The sequence below is a fragment of the Populus trichocarpa genome, chromosome 12, assembly GCF_000002775.5.
Source record: "Populus trichocarpa isolate Nisqually-1 chromosome 12, P.trichocarpa_v4.1, whole genome shotgun sequence".
NCBI classification, from domain to species: Eukaryota; Viridiplantae; Streptophyta; class Magnoliopsida; order Malpighiales; family Salicaceae; genus Populus; species Populus trichocarpa.
In genome coordinates this window covers 11,626,548-11,645,346 of record NC_037296.2, presented here as the reverse complement: position 1 = coordinate 11,645,346, position 18,799 = coordinate 11,626,548, and the positions used below count along the sequence as shown (strand labels likewise).

Sequence of the window (18,799 nt, the reverse complement as noted above, 5' to 3'; positions counted from 1 at the left end):
TTTAGTTGACATATGAGCTTCAAATAAAGAGGCTCGAACAACTTCAAGAAGTTGGCGGTTCCTACGTTCCGCAACCCCATTTTGTTGAGGGGTGTAAGGGCAAGTGGTTTGGTGAACAATTCCATGATTAATCAGATATTGTTTCAACACCTGATTAACAAATTCTCCACCATTGTCGCTACGGAGAACCTGTATTGCAGAACTATATTGTGTGGTTACCATGTTATGAAATTATTTGAATAATGAACTTACTTCACTTTTGCATTTCATTAGGCAAATCCATGTCATACGTGTGTGATCATCAATAAAGGAAATAAACCATCGTTTACCATTAAGAGAGCAGGTATATGCTGGACCCCATACATCTGAATGTACAACCATAAACGATGCTGGGCTTTTATTCATGTTGTTTTGAAATGGAACCCGATGGCTTTTAGCCAATTCACACACATCACATTTAAACTCTGTGTCAGGTAGCTGCACAAAGAGTTTCGGCATTAATTTCTTCAAATATCCAAATGATGAGTGACCTAAACGTTTATGCCATAACCAAATTTCAAAGTTTGCAGCAGATTCAGAGTTTGCAGTAGATTTATTCATGGAGAATGCTTGAGCTAACTGGTGACAACTTGCTGGTGTTAAATCCAGATAATAGAGCTTTCCCCTTCTAGTACCATAACCAATTGTCTTCCGAGTTTGAATATCCTTGAAAACATAAAGGTTAGGCCAAAAAATAACAATGCATTGCAGAGCAAGAGTTATTTGAGCAATTGAAAGTAAATTATAATTAAGAGTTGGAACAACTAATACAGAGTCAAGACTTATATTTTCAGTAAGGATGACAAAACCTTCCCCATTAACAGACGATGAGGTACCATTTGCTGATGATATAATATATTGTTCTTATGGTTTAAAAGATTGAAGCCACAATTTGTCAAATGTCATATGGTCAGTAGCTCCGGAATCAATTATCCATTCATTTCTACTACTAAGAGTGGAGGTATGAAAGACTTTACCAGATTTTTCCTTTGTGTGTGTTGAAGGAAGTTGATGTTCTGCCACAGATTCTTCCTTAGTCGTGAGACTGGTCATTGTTTTGATTGAAGGATGTTCTGCCACTGCAACTAAAGCATGAGTATTTGGTTTTGAGTTTCATTTACGAGGTGCTTTAGTAGGATCCCACCATTCTGGATACCCAATTAGTTCATAGCATTTCATCTTTGTATGTCCAGTCTCACCACAGTGTGTGCAAACATATTCTGATTTTGCCTTTCCAATTTCATAGCTACTGTTCTGAGTTTCTGATGTCCGAATTTTTTCAATGGTAGGGCCATTTGATCGGTATATTCTTGGCTTACCTCTTCGTGCCATCATTGCAGATGATTCAACATGACCAGCTCCAGCTTCACTGTTTAAAGTAGCTCTGCGAACAACATCACGGCGTACATAAGCATGAGCTTCTTCAAGATCCAGTACCGGATCTTTTCTAAGAATTTCCCCTTGGATTTGTTCAAATTCTGCATCCAATCCATTCAAGAAAATATTAACCCGTAATCTTTCAACAGATCTTCTGTAAGTAATAACATCATCCGGGTCTTTCATTTCAGTTCTGTCGCGATGATCCAGTTCTTGGAAGATTTCCATAAGATCATCATAATATGTTGACAGTGGTCAGCCCATCTGTTTTGTGGAGAAGGCTTTCTGGTTAAGTGAAAAGAGTTGTGATTTGTCTGATCCATCGTAGAAGGCTTTAGACAAGGCATTCCAAATTTCTCGTGCAGTGCGTAGTCGGATGTATCTTTTCATGATGTCTGGTGACATAGACGTTAGCAGCCATCCTTTAACTTTTTGATTTTCTGCATACCATCTTGAATAACCAGCATCAGTATCTTGTGGTGGTTGTGTTTTGCCCATAATATATTCAAGCTTTTCTCTTCCTGCAATCTGCATTTCCATGATCTGAGACCATACATTGTAATTAGTTTCAGTGAGAATAACACTGGTTGTGAATCCAGAGTTTTCAGTTTGTACATGGATAATGGGTGTCGATTCTGTTGTTTTATCATTCATCATGAAAAATCAAGAATGATAGAAAAGAAAGTGATCTCAGGATGCAAGAAAAGGAAATATTCAAGAATAGATTTCAAGATCAGAATGCAGAAAATATTCAAGAACAAATTGCAAGATTTAGAGTGCAGAAGAACAGGTGAATGATCGTATAGGCAGACGTTTATTTTGTTTTCCCTTTTTTTTTCTTTAAAAGAGAGAAAGGTGATAAGGATGCAAGATTGACAGAGATAATGCAGGATTTGCGAATAGAGGTACTGATTGGATGGTGAAGGAAACTGAGAAAGATACACAAACAGAGAAAGAGACGATACAAGTACAGGAAAGCTTTATCAAGAAGGAGATTTCAGGGAAAAGATATATCAGTAGTGCATTTCCATGCTTTGATACCATGATAAAATGAGTTTCACTCTACGAATTTTATTCATAATATTTGTATACAGATTTCAAGTTAATTAATTCATCAATACATCTGCCTTTATATAGCAGTAGGCAGTAGAAATTATTCCTTGACTTCAAGGAAGAGACCCCTACAATTGCGGTTTGTTACAAACGAATTCCTAACTGATATAACCATATTTTGCATGAGTAACAGCAAGGTTAAACTAACATAATGTTAACATGTATAGATAACGTACATGGATTTATATTCCTAATTTCTCAGTAGATAAACATCTAGTTGCAAATCATTTTAAATTACATAGACATATTTACATCACATTAAACTGATATGTGGATTGGATGAAAAGAAATGTGCGATGTTGGGGGAACCAGCCCAGAAACCAAGTTTAGTCCTGCAATATTTTCCACAGAAGCTAAGCCAAAGCATCAATGATTCTGTTAATGTGTTATGAACTACAAACTTTCAATGAGAAGTTTGAAAAATGAAAGCATAAATCGAATTCAAGATGTATAACAAAGAATTAATCAGTGCAGCCTATTAGATGAATGCTCAAGAATGCGACTCCGAAGTTATAATCATTATCAAGAGAGAAAATCCTGCCCATAGGCGCGTGACACTTGCAGGGAACTCTAATGCCAGATTTTACTGTTGTTCAGATGCGCAAAAATCATTCAGAAAGCTAAATTTAGTAAATATCTCACTACCTGGGAGGGTTTATCATCTCTTGGGACAGCAGGAGAGGGCGAGATTCCACAGTTGACCTGGCAAGTTGCATCAGGTTTCTGAAGTTCAGTATTTGAGCTCACTTAAGGAGTATAGTTTCCAAAAATGTTCATGGAAAATCGGGAATTGAATTACATAAATGCCTTCGGAAGCACACCACTCAAGGATATAATACAAAGTGTTACGCCATAAAAGATTACCTGTTCCACATGTCATCTCCATCAGGAGGTAGAGAGAGCTCCAGTATTTGTGGGAGGGCAACATCTTTCTGTGGAATATAGGAGGAATCATAACTTGGTGAACACACAAGTCGAATTGCATTCTTCAGGAGAAACGGAATTTCTTTAGTAGCCGTGCTGCCAATGTTATGGCAACTGACAAAAAAGTGATCAGCACCTAAAGTCCTATTCCAGTAAGGGTATGTGGAAATTAAGCCCTTGACGTATCTCTTGATAACCCTCTCCCTATAACCAGGTAAAGGTTCCTGCATTAAGAAAAAATCGTTGCTTTAGATGCATACCAAAAAGAGTGAGATGGGATGCCAAAAAGAGTGCTTGACAACCAAAACAAGACAGTTTTTAAATCCAATTATGAGAAAGAAAACACACAAAAAAAAACAGAACCAATCAACAAACTTGTGGAAATATCTACAAAGATCAATAAATTAACCATCTATATCTGCATCAATCTCTTGAATCCTTGAAAGATGCACGATTACATAATTTATGCACAAGAAATGAAATTCTTTCCCAGCATAAAGATAAGCAAATACTAGACTCATTGCTTATATTCAACAACAAAGATCAAATTAAATAATTTCTTGCAATTTAAGCACACACCTCGTCACTCAATGGCAGACAAGAAATGGGAATAAAGAAGAGATGAGCCTCTTGAGGATTTTTAGTCAAAAACGGACTATCTCTCAGATTCATGAAGAAGTAATGTTCACTTGCATGACTGCTCTTGAGCGTGTTATTTGTTGAGTGATAACATGTTCCTGGGTTTCCACCTGGGTACACAAAGACCTTAAAATCCTTCTCCATTGCTTCATGATTCAGCAAGAAAAATGCTCTTGAGTGATGGATGTCATCGGTCGAATCTTGAACTGTATATTGAATCAAATCGCCCTTCAAAAAGACACAAAAACTAGCGTTAAAAGGGAGCAAGAAGACGAGAGAAAGCAAAAGATAGATAAAGCAGGGAACTGAAATTGATTAAAAATTATTAAGAACTGAAATTGGCATTTAAAACCCACGAACTGCACCAAAAAAGAAGAGAGAAGGAATTGCATGCAAGAAAGCAAACAGAGAATCTTGGATAGGGAGAAAGAGTGAAAGAAAGAGCATTAGTAGAGAAAACAAGGGCACTGAAACAACAGCAAGAAGAATGTTGACGCATAAAAGTAATCCAAGAGACTGACAAAACGTGAAATTGGCCTTCCAAAAATAAGTTTCTTAAAAAAAAGACAGAAAGTGAAAGAAAGAGAGTACATGAGAAGTGAGTGGTATCCAATAGCGGTACTGGCACAGGATAGAGACTACGCCCAAAACGATGACCACGAACGTAAATTCTTTGAGAATACTCATTTTCTTGAGAACGAGAGAGAGGGGTAGCTGGGAATCCAAGTTTTCTTGTAGAGAAGAGAATAGAGGAGAATATTGATGGGAGGTCAAAAGAAAGAAAGAAAAAGAATTGTTTGTGCTGTTGGTTTGGCGGTTGCTTTAACTATCAAATTCTGTTAGTTTAGATATGTTGTCTAAACTATATATATATATATACACGCGCTTAAAATCATGAGTGTGCTATTCCATTCATTCATTTTTGGTTGAATTAGAATAGCATTTTGATATTTATGAAAATAATCCTGCATGAACAGAAGAGACATGATCCATTAAAAAAGGAATTATGCCAAATCTTGTTGAATATTTTTCCCAAATTCATTTCTATTCGCAGATGGCTTTCTTAATTCATTTTCATTGAATAAGATATTTTATCCAACAGCATTAGTGAACGTCCAAGTTTTGCATTTGTCCGAGAGGCCATCTGATTGATTCTGGATGTGTTCCAGGTGATAGATTAGTTCATTTATACAAGCATTTTGTTTTCAGTTGATTCTGGATGTGTTCCAGGTTATAGATTAGTTCTTTAATCATCGGTATCTATACCTACAGTCAAGAATTTCTCTGCTTTTATCCTGTCAGACTACCATTCAAGTATTCAACGACATTCTTGACTGGAAGAAATTCTCTGTAATGCTCAAGGAGAGATATCTATCAACAGAAGAAAATCCTTGCAGACATGCCATAGCAAGAATACGAAGCCATGCAGACCAACACCTTCCATGAACATACACTTTGTTGGGAAAACTAGGGACAACTAACCGGATCAATTCAGCGGAATACAATTCACAATTCACAAGTCCCAATCTTTTTTTTTTCCCTCTTTGTGCAGTAAAAATAGAATCAAACAATGAACAAATATAATGCAACAATCACACACATCAACACCAAGATTTTTACGTGGAAAACCCGATGCGGGAAAAACCACGGGACCGGAGTCCACCTAAAAACTTCCACTATCACAAATAATGGGTTCACAATCGTTCTTCCTCAGATTCAACTAAGGGCTACAACATATATATCATCAAGAACAACTTATTCTCGGATTACAACAAGATTAAAGAGAGTAATGTTAGAGAAAAGCTCACAACACTGACAGCCCCGTTTTCTGTCAAAACGACCAGCTTCCACACCACCAATCTTCAATCCAACCGTTCAGAATGAAGAGGAACGTGTCTAGAAGCTGCTGTCCAAATCTCAGCCCGATCCAACGGTGAACGAACTGGAAATCAAAGAAAGAAGACAGACTGCTCTGCTGCCTCTTCTTCCTTTCTTTCTCTCGGTTTTTCTCTGCTCTCTTGTTCAATTTTGCTACTGCCTCTACAGTAACCGTTTCATTTAATTTAAACCAAAGAGGCAGCCAGCTGCCTCCTTAATTAATGTGGTGGTCCCCCCATCACATGGTGCGGGACCACACAACAAATCTCCCCCTCACGCACCATGTGAGGAATTTGCCATACTGGCGATCAACATGTAAGCTTCAATTTAGGAGGCTCTGACAAGCCTGCCTCCCTTCTGCAAAACTCAAACTTCTCTCTCGGTAGATGTTTGGTCATCATGTCTGACATGTTGTTATCGGTATGGATCTTCTCAACAACAAATGACTTCATCTCCATAGCATCTCGAATCCATTGATATCTAACCTCAATGTGCTTTGATCGAGAGTGAAAAGTAGGATGCTTACTGAGATGGATTGCACTTTGACTATCACAGTGCAACACAAAGTTCTCTTGAACTAGGCCAAGTTCATGTAGGAACTTCTTCATCCATAACAACTCTTTGCCCCCTTCAGTAAGAGCAATATATTCAGCCTCTGTAGTGGATAATGCCACACATTTTTGCAAACTTGATTGCCATGAGACAACTCCCCCTGCAAACTTCATCAAGTATCCTGATGTGGACTTTCTAGAATCAACATCACCAGCCATATCTGCATCTGTGTATCCATCTAACACAGGTTTATCATTACCAAAACATAAGCTGAAACTAGAAGTGCCTTTGAGATACCTGAGTATCCATTTCACTGCTGACCAGTGTTCTTTACCAGGATTGGAGAGGAACCGACTGACCACACCAACTGCATGAGCTATATCCGGCCTTGTGCAAACCATGACATACATCAAGCTACCAACTGCGGATGCATAAGGAACCTTTTTCATCTCATCTCTTTCTTCATCACTTGAAGGACACTGCTTAGAACTTAGTTTAAAGTGGCTTGCAAGTGGAGAACAAACCGGTTTGGAGTTGCTCATGTTGAATCTCTCAAGTACCTTTTGGACATATCTCTCCTGAGATAGCCAAAGTTTCTCCTTCTTCCTGTCACGTGTGATCTTCATGCCAAGAATCTGTTTTGCCGGTCCTAAGTCTTTCATTGCAAAAGACTTGCTTAACTCTTCCTTCAACATCTGAATCTTCTTAGCATCATGGCCAACAATCAACATATCATCCACATACAATAGGAGAATAATAAAGTTTCCATCTGGAAACCTTTTCATAAATACACAATGATCAGAAGTGGTCCTGTCATAACCATGGTCCACCATGAAAGAATCAAACTTCTTGTACCATTGTCTTGGAGCTTGCTTTAACCCATATAGGCTCTTTTTCAACTTGCAAACTAACTGCTCTTTGCCTTTTGCTTCAAACCCTTCAGGTTGTTCCATGTAGATCTCTTAATCTAAATCACCATGGAGAAAAGCAGTTTTCACATCAAGTTGCTCAACTTCAAGATTCAAACTAGCAGCTAAGCCAAGCACAACTCGGATTGAAGACATCTTGACCACTGGTGAAAAGATTTCTTCAAAATCAATACCCTTCTTCTGACCGAAGCCTTTCACAACCAATCTTGCCTTGTACCTTGGTTGTGAGCAATGTTCATCAATTTTCAGCCTGAACACCCATTTGTTCTTGAGTGCTCTCTTACCTTTAGGAAGCTTCACTAACTCAAAGGTATGGTTTTCATGCAAGGATTTCATCTCTTCTTGCATTGCTTGCAACCACTCACTTTTCTTCTCATGTGACATAGCTTCATCAAAGCATTCTGGCTCTCCCCCGTCAGTAACCAGCACATACTCATGAGGAGAATATTTGGTGGAAGGTTGGCGAGGTCTGGTTGACCTCCTCAATTGTGGCTCATCTGGAGCTTCCTGCTTAACCTGTTCAGGAATAACATCAATATCATCATTAGCTGATTCAGGATCACCAACTAATGGCTCATTAAGAAAACCACCATTTTGCAAGTCTCCCCCATGAATAGCAGGCATCAAAGGTAACTGTGGAGTAGGTCTTGGATTTGAATTAGATGGAATAAAAGTTGTAGACTCTGTTTTCTCCTTCAGTTCAAAGTCTTCAATGGTTTGATCTTCAAAGAAGATAACATCTCTGCTTCTCACAATTTTCTTCTCCTTTGGATCCCACAACCTATAGCCAAACTCATCATCTTCAGAGCCCAAGAAAATACACTGCTTTGTCTTGCTATCAAGCTTAGACCTTTCATCCCTTGGAACATGTACAAATGCTCTGCATCCAAACACTCTCAAGTGTGCATAGGAAACATCCTTTCCTTTTCAAACTCTATCTGGAACATCAAACTCAAGAGGAACTGATGGAGAAAGGTTGATCATGGCAACTGCAGTCTTCATTGCCTCACCCCAAAAGGACTTAGGCAGCTTTGCATGAGAGAGCATACATCTAATTCTTTCAACAATGGTTCTGTTCATTCTCTCAGCCACTCCATTCTGTTGTGGAGTCTTAGGAACTGTCTTCTCCAACTTGATACCCTGTTCCCTGCAGTACTTCTCAAAAGGACCTCTATATTCACCACCATTGTCTGCTCGAACACATTTCAGCTTTCTACCAGTTTCTCTTTCAACTCTGGCATGGAAATCCTTAAAGACATCAAGCACCTGATCTTTGGATTTCAAACAAGTGGCCCAAATCTTCCTGGAGTGATCATCAATAAAACTAACAAAGTACAATGCACCTCCAAGAGACTTATCAATCATAGAGCAAACATCAGTATGAACTAAATCAAGAACATGTGACCTTCTATGTGAAGGTGATCTTTGAAATGCAACTCTATGTTGTTTACCAACTAAACAATGAGTACATGTGTTCAAGTTCATACCTTTTAAAGGAAGGTAGTTCTTCTTGGCAAGGATGCCAATGCCTTTCTCACTTAAATGTCCAAGCCGCTTATGCCATAGATCAGTAGAGCAATCTTCAATTGCATTCACCTCCCCTTTGATCACCTTGGCTTGTGACATGTAGAGACCCATCTTCTTCCCTTTAGCAACAATTAGGGAATTTTTGGAGAGCTTCCATTTACCATCTCCAAAGTAACTGTGATAGCCTTCTTCATCAAGAGTACTAGTAGAGATCAAATGTAGGCGCATATCAGGCACATGCCTAACATCTTTGAGTAGCAACTTGCACCCAGTATTGGTTTCAAACCAAATGTCTCCAATGCCCACAACACTAGCCATCCCTTGATTTCCCATCCTAACTTGACCAAAGTCACCAGCAGTGTAGCATGTGTAAAAATCATGTCGGGGTGTAACATGGTAAGAAGCTGCTGAATCTGCAACCCAGGTGGTATCTTGACATGCAAGATTAACACAGCCATCATCACACACAATGGCAACATCACCATCAGATACAACTGCAGCTGTACCATTCTCTTCATTCTTGTCTTCATCTCTACCCTTTTTATCTCTTTTATACTTTCTGCAATCCTTTTGCATATGCCCAGGCTTGTCACAATAGTAGCACTTAAAACCCTTCCTTGACTGAGATCTTCCTCTTGGCTTCCATTTGCCTTTTCTATTGCTGGATTCTCCATCTTGCTTGCCGTGAGAGAACCTGCTTTGACTTCTCCCTCGACTTTCTGTAACAAGTGCATGAGACTCGGAAGTGCTTGTCCCTTTCCTCCTCTTCTCTTCATTGAGGATACAATCCTTCACTGTTTTCAAAGTGAGCTTTCCATTCGGAGTAGAATTGCTAAGTGACACTACCAAAGTCTCCCAACTATCCGGCAATGAACTCAATAGGATTAATGCTTGCATTTCATCGGCTAACTCAAGGTTCATCAATGACAGCTGATTCAAGAACCCTTGGAATACATTTATATGCACCGAAGCATCTTCACCATCTCTATACTTCAAATTCACAAGGTCTCTAATTACAAAAACCTTGTTTTGTGCACTCTCCTTGGCAAAGGTTTCTTCCAACATCTTCCACACTGTATAGCAGTCATGTTCTTGAGAAATGTGATTAATGGACTTAGAAGATACCCATTTTCTAACATTAGCAGTAGCCTTTCTATTTAGTCCATTCCATTTTGCATCATCCATATCATCAGGCTTTATTCCTTTACATTCAATCGGCAAAGCCAAATCATTGCAATATAAGTGATCCTCCATCATTGTTTTCCATAAAAAATAATTTGAGGAAGTGAGCTTTATCATGCCCGAATCTTCCTTTTCCATTTTAACTGCACAAGAAATCAATCTACACAACCAAATGCTCTGATACCACTTTGTTGGGAAAACTAGGGACAACTAACCGGATCAATTCAGCGGAATACAATTCACAATTCACAAGTCCCAATCTTTTTTTTTTCCCTCTTTGTGCAGTAAAAATAGAATCAAACAATGAACAAATATAATGCAACAATCACACACATCAACACCAAGATTTTTACGTGGAAAACCCGATGCGGGAAAAACCACGGGACCGGAGTCCACCTAAAAACTTCCACTATCACAAATAATGGGTTCACAATCGTTCTTCCTCAGATTCAACTAAGGGCTACAACATATATATCATCAAGAACAACTTATTCTCGGATTACAACAAGATTAAAGAGAGTAATGTTAGAGAAAAGCTCACAACACTGACAGCCCCGTTTTCTGTCAAAACGACCAGCTTCCACACCACCAATCTTCAATCCAACCGTTCAGAATGAAGAGGAACGTGTCTAGAAGCTGCTGTCCAAATCTCAGCCCGATCCAACGATGAACGAACTGGAAATCGAAGAAAGAAGACAGACTGCTCTGCTGCCTCTTCTTCCTTTCTTTCTCTCGGTTTTTCTCTGCTCTCTTGTTCAATTTTGCTACTGCCTCTACAGTAACCGTTTCATTTAATTTAAACCAAAGAGGCAGCCAGCTGCCTCCTTAATTAATGTGGTGGTCCCCCCATCACATGGTGCGGGACCACACAACACACTTTTCTCTCACAAAGCCCTCTACTTCAATTGTTTGTGAAATTCACTCTGTAGATTAGGTTCCTTTATATTGTTGTCCTTGAATGCACTAAACCCTTATTGTGTGTGAACTGTCTAATTTCTTTAACTCCCTACTCTTGAATCAGGTCCAAAGGCACTTTCAGAGGAATCTACCTCCATTTTACATGGTCATGTATGACCTGTGGCTACGCCACCATGTTACCATGTTCTATGACTAAATTTCTGAAACTCCCGTTTCATAAAGATGAACCTTTGCTTTTTTGATCCATCCAAGTTTTCAATATTGAAAAAAGTGTTCTATACAACTCAAATTGCTTCTGTTACTGCCGCAATGACTACTTTCTAATAGATGTCAACTGAATATTTCTCAAGATTCAGAAAATCTAGTTTTGCTGATAATTTCCCTTTTAATGAAGTTGTTTACAGATCCTATCTTCTGAAACTGGAACCTTGTAGGTTGATGACAGCCTCAGTTCTGTGAATCTTCACCTTTTTGACAGCACTCTGGAACACTAATTTCCCTGCCTTGTATAGAGATAAATCGCCAACATGGTCATGTAAGATTAAGAACAACCCATGTCTTGTTCAGGAAGAAGATATCAGTGATTGAGTGTCCTGCTCAGCTGCAAGCTCAATCTATAATTCCTCGAGCATCAACAAAACTTGTAAAATGGTAGGCCGATCCTTTCCTCAATATCTTATATAAGAGTCAAAATTCTGTAAATATATATAGTCTTTGTTGGCAAATTATGTATAGCACTACTTAAATTCATCCCATGTACAATCCCCCCAAGAAAAAACTCCTTCGCTCGGCCCTGCCACTACTTTACTCAACCTTTGAAAAATTATCTGTAATACTCCATGTTATTCTTATTCGAATATCCATTTGTAATACTAAAAAAATGAAAATTATTATAAAAAAAAATACATTAAGATTTCTTTAAAATAACAAAAGCATTGAGATTGATTATTTTTACGTATTATAATGTATATTTTAAATAATATTTTTACTTGTAAAATGCTCAAAAACGCATCAAAACTGCATTGTTTTTTTATTATATTCAAGTAGATACATAGTTAAAGAAAAGGGTTGTCCGAATAAATGAATGATCATTATAATGTAAAATGTATTTTTTTAATAAAGTAGATATGACTTTTTTTCATTTCTTTTCCTCAATCCTGGTTCTTACTAAAGCATGAGCAATTGATAAGATGGGCCTTTGGGCCGAGTGCTGAGTTAGGAATTTTGATATGGTCATTGTCAAGGTTGTTAAAATCGCGTTTTGACTCATAAAATCGTATGATTTTACGAGTCAAAACATGCTTTACGTGCTGAATCGTTTGAAAAAAATTAAAAATGGATGAAATCGAGTTGAAATCACGAAAAATCGTGATTTCAGGATCGATTTCACGATTTCACCAAAACTCATGCACGGAAGCAAAATGTTCCCCCATGCTCCAACTGTCCGGCGCCTATTGGTTGTGCAAATGCACAGTCACGCTGCGTGACAAAGTCTTCACTCTTCACTCCAGTCACAAAAGCGCAGAACAAATCAGTCCATCACTCCATCTCCTCCTTTTCACCGAACAAATCCCTAATCCCCTTCTCTAATTAACCAACCGGCAACCACAAAAGCGGCGACGGTCACGGTCCAGTCTTCACTCCTCTTTCCTCACTCTAGTCATCACTCCAGTCATCAGTGCTCACGATCGCGGCTTCCTTTTCATCAACAGCGGCGACGATCTCCTCAACAGCTCACGGCTTCCTCTTCAATCTTCATCAACAGCGACATGCCGACAACGATCTCTTTTCTTTCCCATCATCAACAGCTGACGACTTCCTCTTCATCAACAGCAGCAGGCGACATCGCTCCTCTTCACTAGCAGCCGTTCAGCCTTCATCATCAACGGCTCCTCTTCACCGTAAGTTGATTTTGCCTTCAAAATGTAAAACTACAATAGTTGATTTGGCCCTGTAATTGTATATTCCCCTGTAATTACAACTTTTGATTTTGCCCTGTAAGTGTATGTTGATTTTGCCGGTACTGTAATTTGTATATTTATAATGTTTTTCTGTCCCTTGAATTGAATTGATGGAATGAATTAAATGGAATTGATGGAATGATTTTGAATGTTTTTCTATCCATTTTATACTGTGGAGTGTGGAGTCCAAACTTAGTCTCACATACGTGTTCTTGTAAACTTTTCCATTATCAATCGTTTGACTGCTGCTATCACATATATATGCCTTATGAAAGGAAAAGGTCTAAAGTTTTAGTTTACAAAAAGGAAAGGTCTGAATTCTTTAGTTTTTCAAAGCGTTAGAAATAATAATCATAAATGACTATAAATAAATAAATTGTATGTCTTTTACCCCTTTGTATTAAACTGTAAAGGTCACATATATAGCTTTTATGTTGAAAAATCATCTATAAACGTCACATAATATTTCTTATTTTTTTTAGTTATAATTTGTTTTAAATCTTTCAAGTCGTCTGTGTGTATTAAACTAAGTAATTTAATTTTTCTTTTAACAGATGTATATGTTTTCATAGTAATTTTAATTTTAATATATATTTTATATTTATTTATAATTAAGAATTTAAGCTAAAAATTAAATTAAAAGAGCTCATTTTCTTAGAATAAAATAAACTAACAGTCTTATTTGTTTTTCATGCATGTGATGTTCACCTATTCACTCTATCATTCGCTTTCTGCTAATTACTTCACCAAATTAACACTTCCAATAAATTTGTCTCTTCCATGAGCATGCTCTGCATAATTCGCCCATCATCTCGCATTCTCACGTCATGTTCTTCTTTGTGGTGAGATCAATTGTCTCCCAAGTAAGAAGAATTCACTTCGTGGGCATCCTTCAGGAATTGGGGTCGATTCTATGGCCTTAACAGACATATTATTCATACAATTTTCCCTAACGTAGACGCAACTCTTTGTGTCTTATTACTGAAGGTTGGATATGTCTGGTATATATGGTGAACGTAAATCTTTCCATATTTATCCTCTGTAAATAGATGGAATTAACTTTTTTGTAAGTCCTGTCCTTGCATTTTTGGTTTTCTCCAGGTCGATAACATAGTCAATCTCTCCACAGCTAAAGAGAGATTTTTGCGAGTAATCATGTACCAGGTTTGACCTCAACTACCAGACATGTCCCAAACACAATCGATTAATAAAGTGAAACGCTCTCACATCTGTAGCTAAAAATGGGATGGCCAAGTGTGAAAATGATTAGGTCCAGGCGTGATTCACATGAAAAGGAGTTACCTCGATTGAATACTACAGCAGGGCACATGAATGCCAATGATCATGCAATATATGTGTTAAAAAATAACAAAAATTATATATTGAGATCTTATATAACAACTTATATTATTGAGTCGAGATTATTCTTTGATATAATATCAGACTCTTAATAGTCAAGCAGTCAGAAGTTCGAAACTCGTTATCCCTAATTATTTGATAAAAATTAAACACAAGGTAGTATGAGCTTGTACAAGTTTTAAATCCAAATAACTTTCACCTGAGGGGTGTATTAGAGAATAATATAAATTATATTTTAAAACTTCACATAACAATTTAAATTAATGGGATGAGATGGTTCTTTGACAATATCAACCCCCTCTGAACCCCCTCTGAAGAAGCTTTGTTGAATCCCATAATACCAAGCTACGCATGGCATATAATATGTCTGTAACGAGTCTGAATATTTTTGAAGTGGTCATTGCGGCAGTAACAGAAGCAATTTGGGCTAAATGAACTTTTTCTAATTTCTAGCTGATAGGAACACGTTCTCCTCCATCGAAACCATCCCTTTAAAGATGTGCGCACCATTTTAGCTCTCAAAGATAATTTTTATGTTGTTACTTTTTGTCACCGATATCTCAAATGGCCTATGGCCCTTGTAATACGTGACTAGCTAACTAAATCCTCGAGTGTAGCCAGCGACACCCCAATATTCTGATTAATTGGTTTGATTTCGATGGAAAATATAATTAATTGGTTTGATTTGGGAAATTGTCAAGCATAATCTTACATTGATTTGCAAATCTTCTGATTTGGAAGAAACCACATGACAAATCACTTGTACACTTACGTTGAATCTATTAAGACATGTACGGTGATGTGAAAATTGATAGATTAATGAGAATTTTTTTTTTAATTAACGTGGGTGTCCGGACCAATTTGCGCGTACCTCGACTAATCCCACGGGCCCTGAAGTTAACGACCATGTAAACCTCCAGTGGCCATCATATGAGCAACCACATGGCTCGAACCTGAGACCATAGATGAAGCAAATCTCTTAGTCCCAAGTTTTTTACCACTGGACCACCACCTAGATGATTAAGATTAATGAGAAGTAACCATCTAGGTGGTGGTCCAGTAGTAAGAGCTTGGGATCAAGAGGTTTGCTCTCTCTGTGGTCTCAGGTTTGAGCCCTGTGGTTGCTCATATGATGACCACTAGAGACTTACATGGTCGTTAACTTCAGGGCCCGTGGGATTAGTCGAGGTACGCGCAAGCTGGCCCGGACATCCACATTAAACTAAAAAAAAAATTAATGAGAAGTTAATAGTGTGGGTGGCTGCCTTTTTGTACAACAAAATACCTGAGAAAATATAAGAGAAATAATAAAGGAACATAAGAAAACGGAAAATTTGACTTTCCTTCACAAAATTGGCAACTAAGAAGAAAAACTGATCTTGATGTGAAACATCAAGGATCCCATGCATGTGCAAATGAGAAATCTATTGCTTAAAGGAAGAGAAAGAGAATGCCACATGGAATTGCCTTTGAGTACCACGTGTGATTGGATGGAAGAGAGGAGTTGCTGAGTAGCTTTCACTCACTCACAACCCCACCATCATCTTGCTAAGTAGCTTTCACTCACTCACAATTCATTCCACCATCCAAGAATCATCTCTGCGGAGTATGAACCAGCATGGTTTGGCGACCTTTTATGTTATCTCACGCTCCCAAACCCTAACTGCTTAACGAAGACCCTTCAGTATGCTCTGGTCCTTGTTTTCTTTTCACAGTACTCCACCATCCATGATCAAAGGCCATGCAGACAGGGAATCATAAAAGAGAATCAGAAATCTCGATCCCCATGTGGGTAACTAGCTTTCACGAGTCAGGAAATACACGGATACTACGGCTTCTCTTACGGGCTCCAAAGCGTACAGCTTAAGAGCTCACTATTTTTCCATGTCAAAATCGGGGATCCTGTATTCGTTTCCTTGTGTGAATCATAGGCGAGGTTCGCGGCCAATAATTTCTTTTTTTGTTGGTTATTGAACAAGAAATTAATTAAAGAATGAAGAAAAACTATATGGGCCTACATGCAGCTAGTGAGTTTTGATTTCGAGGGCAAAAGCATGTGCAGCTGCTGTCATTGAGAATTTCTTGGTGCAACGTATAATCAAATCAATATCTTTTTTTTTTTTTTTGGAATGACAAAATCAAATGTTGCGGATAAAAAAATGTTCTTCGTTGGACATATAACTTGTGCACCAATAGTAGTCTTATTTCCTAGCTACTTTTTATTCAAATCAGATTGTACTTCATTTGTGTTTTGATGCACGTAGTAGAAAATCCTTCAATTTTTTACTAGTAGTAGATGGGGTAATTTTTTTCATAAAAAAAAATAATGTTTAAAGCCATAAATACATTAAAAAAAAAACCCCATGATTCAGGTTCAAATAAATTGATTTTATTTTAATCAGTAAGACTTGTTCATAAGTTTTGTTGATAGAAAGGATTCTACTTCTTAGAAAATGAATAGGAGAGATCAAAACTTTCCATAAGACTAACATTGCTCATGAAAAATTGAAAAAGAAGAAGCTAAGGGCTTCAATTAGGATAATATTTTCTACTACTTGTATATAGCTAGGTAGGTTAATACGAGGAATGGTCGAGTCCTTTTACTGCAAACCCTGTCTATAACACAGAGATGTTCTTGGTGCCTAAAGAAATGTTGCCTGCTTTCCACTTGCACTGACAAGCATCTAAAAATTACACTTTCCTTTGGCTTATCATTGTTGCTTTCAATTGAGTTTAGCTTTAACACCTTCCATTTCAACAAGAATAATATAGTAGATAAATATGATAGGTTTTTGGTTTTCACCTTTGGCAAATAAAACAGCAAGGTTCTCAAGGAACGTAGCGTGATGATAAAGAGCTTGAGATCTGCATAGCAGGTCTCGAGTTCGAGTCAGGGCGTGCATCTCTTGTAAGAGTCTGGGACAGCTAGGGTTTTACTCGCTCACATGGGCCACATAGTGCGCTTTTCAGATGGTGGAGTTTCCTCGAATAAAAAAAATAAAAAATTAAAAATAAGACAACAAGTTTAAGGGCCCATGAAATCGAGAAACTTATTCTGCTCCCTGAAATTAACTAAATAAAAAAGTAATAAGAACAACATATATCGTAGATGTCTATGTTCTAGCTCTTGGTTTTTTCCACCATAGCTGGTCTCTGTAAATTAATTGTTCCCATTAGTGACAGGCTACTAGCTCATACAAGGAAATTAACATATTAGACACCAGCTCACTCTTGACTAGATCTTGTACTGCTTACGCACTATAGACGAGCAAAACAGCTAACACAAACAAACCTAGGGCTTTCAACGTCTATATTCCGATGTCAATGTCGGTTTTTTGTAACAGGTTTCTTATTGTTTGTTTTTGCCTAACCTCATGCAAACTTGCCTAGCCAGCATTCTAGCTATAATCTTTTCCCTTCTATCACAAGGAAAAGACTCGAATTTGGGCATCGATTTTTATTATACTACCAAATAGTTTCACGAGATAATTTCCCGTTAAAATGATGACGACAGTGTCACCAGTCATACTTCTATTCCTGAATATGATTACATGTCACAAGACTTTAGACTATTGATCTTATAATACAGAACATATCAGTATGTTTATGTTGATAAATTTACTGACATGCTTATTCATACATTGATTTATTAATGTTACAATTAACATGCTGGTTATGGTCAATTATATCAATGTCTTGTGTTGACGGTATAGTAGTGATGAGGTCTCAAAATATTCAAATAATTTAGAAGTAAGACTTATGTATTGAATAATCGATTCATATCTTAGTTCAAGCAATCTAATACATTTTCTCTAGCCTAGGTTTCTGGTGGCTTGATTTGAAAAATTCAAGTGGTTGGTAGCTGATAGCTGGTGGTGTCTGGTAAGTCAAGGTGATTGGTAGCTGATACATGCAAAGATCGTCTTTTGTAGATTTGAGGACTCTTAGATTCTTAAATAAGTATCTTTTTAGAGAGAAAAAGTACAATGATATTTTAGAGAGATAAACTCTAAGAATATGTATGTTAAAAATATTGAGAATTAAGAGATTGTAAACCTTGAGTTTGAAGAGTTCATGGTGTATTTATAGTCCATGAATCTTTTTTTTTTGTGTGGAGAGGAGAGGCTAAAGTGTAATTTTATCTTTGTGATATTTTTAGTTGTATTCTACTCAAAATAATATATATTAGATTAATATAAAATATCGAAGAACTTGCGTGGAGTTCTAAATTTTTTTTTCAAGAGAGTGTTGAGCTTGGACAAGGTGTCTAAGAATATTAGATGAGAAAAATGGGTTCAAGCACATTACCTGGATACAAGCATGTTGGGTTTGGACATAGTGAGCATAAACTTAGAAAAATTTCTAAGATGTTAAGGGAAACCCATAGAAGGTGGAACTTGT

At 37.5% G+C, this 18,799-nt stretch overlaps 1 protein-coding gene across 2 annotated transcripts; it reads right to left on the bottom strand.

Annotated features, from left to right (window-relative positions):
• Positions 1-535: 535 nt before the first annotated feature.
• LOC7458081 (probable glycosyltransferase At5g20260) lies at positions 536-4,541 on the bottom strand. 2 transcript variants are annotated; one of them, XR_008056993.1, is made up of 5 exons: positions 4,033-4,541; positions 3,394-3,677; positions 3,175-3,231; positions 1,017-1,959; positions 536-705 (listed from the first exon to the last, which is right to left on the bottom strand). XR_008056993.1 is itself a non-coding variant. In XM_024581970.2 (4 exons), the coding sequence occupies exons 1-4, from the start codon at positions 4,234-4,236 to the stop codon at positions 1,827-1,829; spliced, it is 678 nt and encodes a 225-aa protein (XP_024437738.2). In that variant the 5' UTR covers positions 4,237-4,541; the 3' UTR covers positions 730-1,826. The 2 variants fall into 2 exon arrangements, 1 of the variants encoding a protein (XP_024437738.2); XM_024581970.2 differs by lacking the exon at positions 536-705 and having other exon boundaries at positions 730-1,959.
• Positions 4,542-18,799: the final 14,258 nt, after the last annotated feature.

Coding starts and splice junctions, on each gene's coding strand:
- LOC7458081 (XM_024581970.2), bottom strand. CDS start 4,236: ATGGAGAAGGATTTTAAGGTCTTTGTGTACCCAGGTGGAAACCCAGGA. Junction 3,678..4,032: donor GTCTGCCATTGAGTGACGAG/GTGTGTGCTTAA, acceptor TTCTTAATGCAG/GAACCTTTACCTGGTTATAG. Junction 1,960..3,174: donor GAGATGATAAACCCTCCCAG/GTAGTGAGATAT, acceptor GTATGGTCTCAG/ATCATGGAAATGCAGATTGC.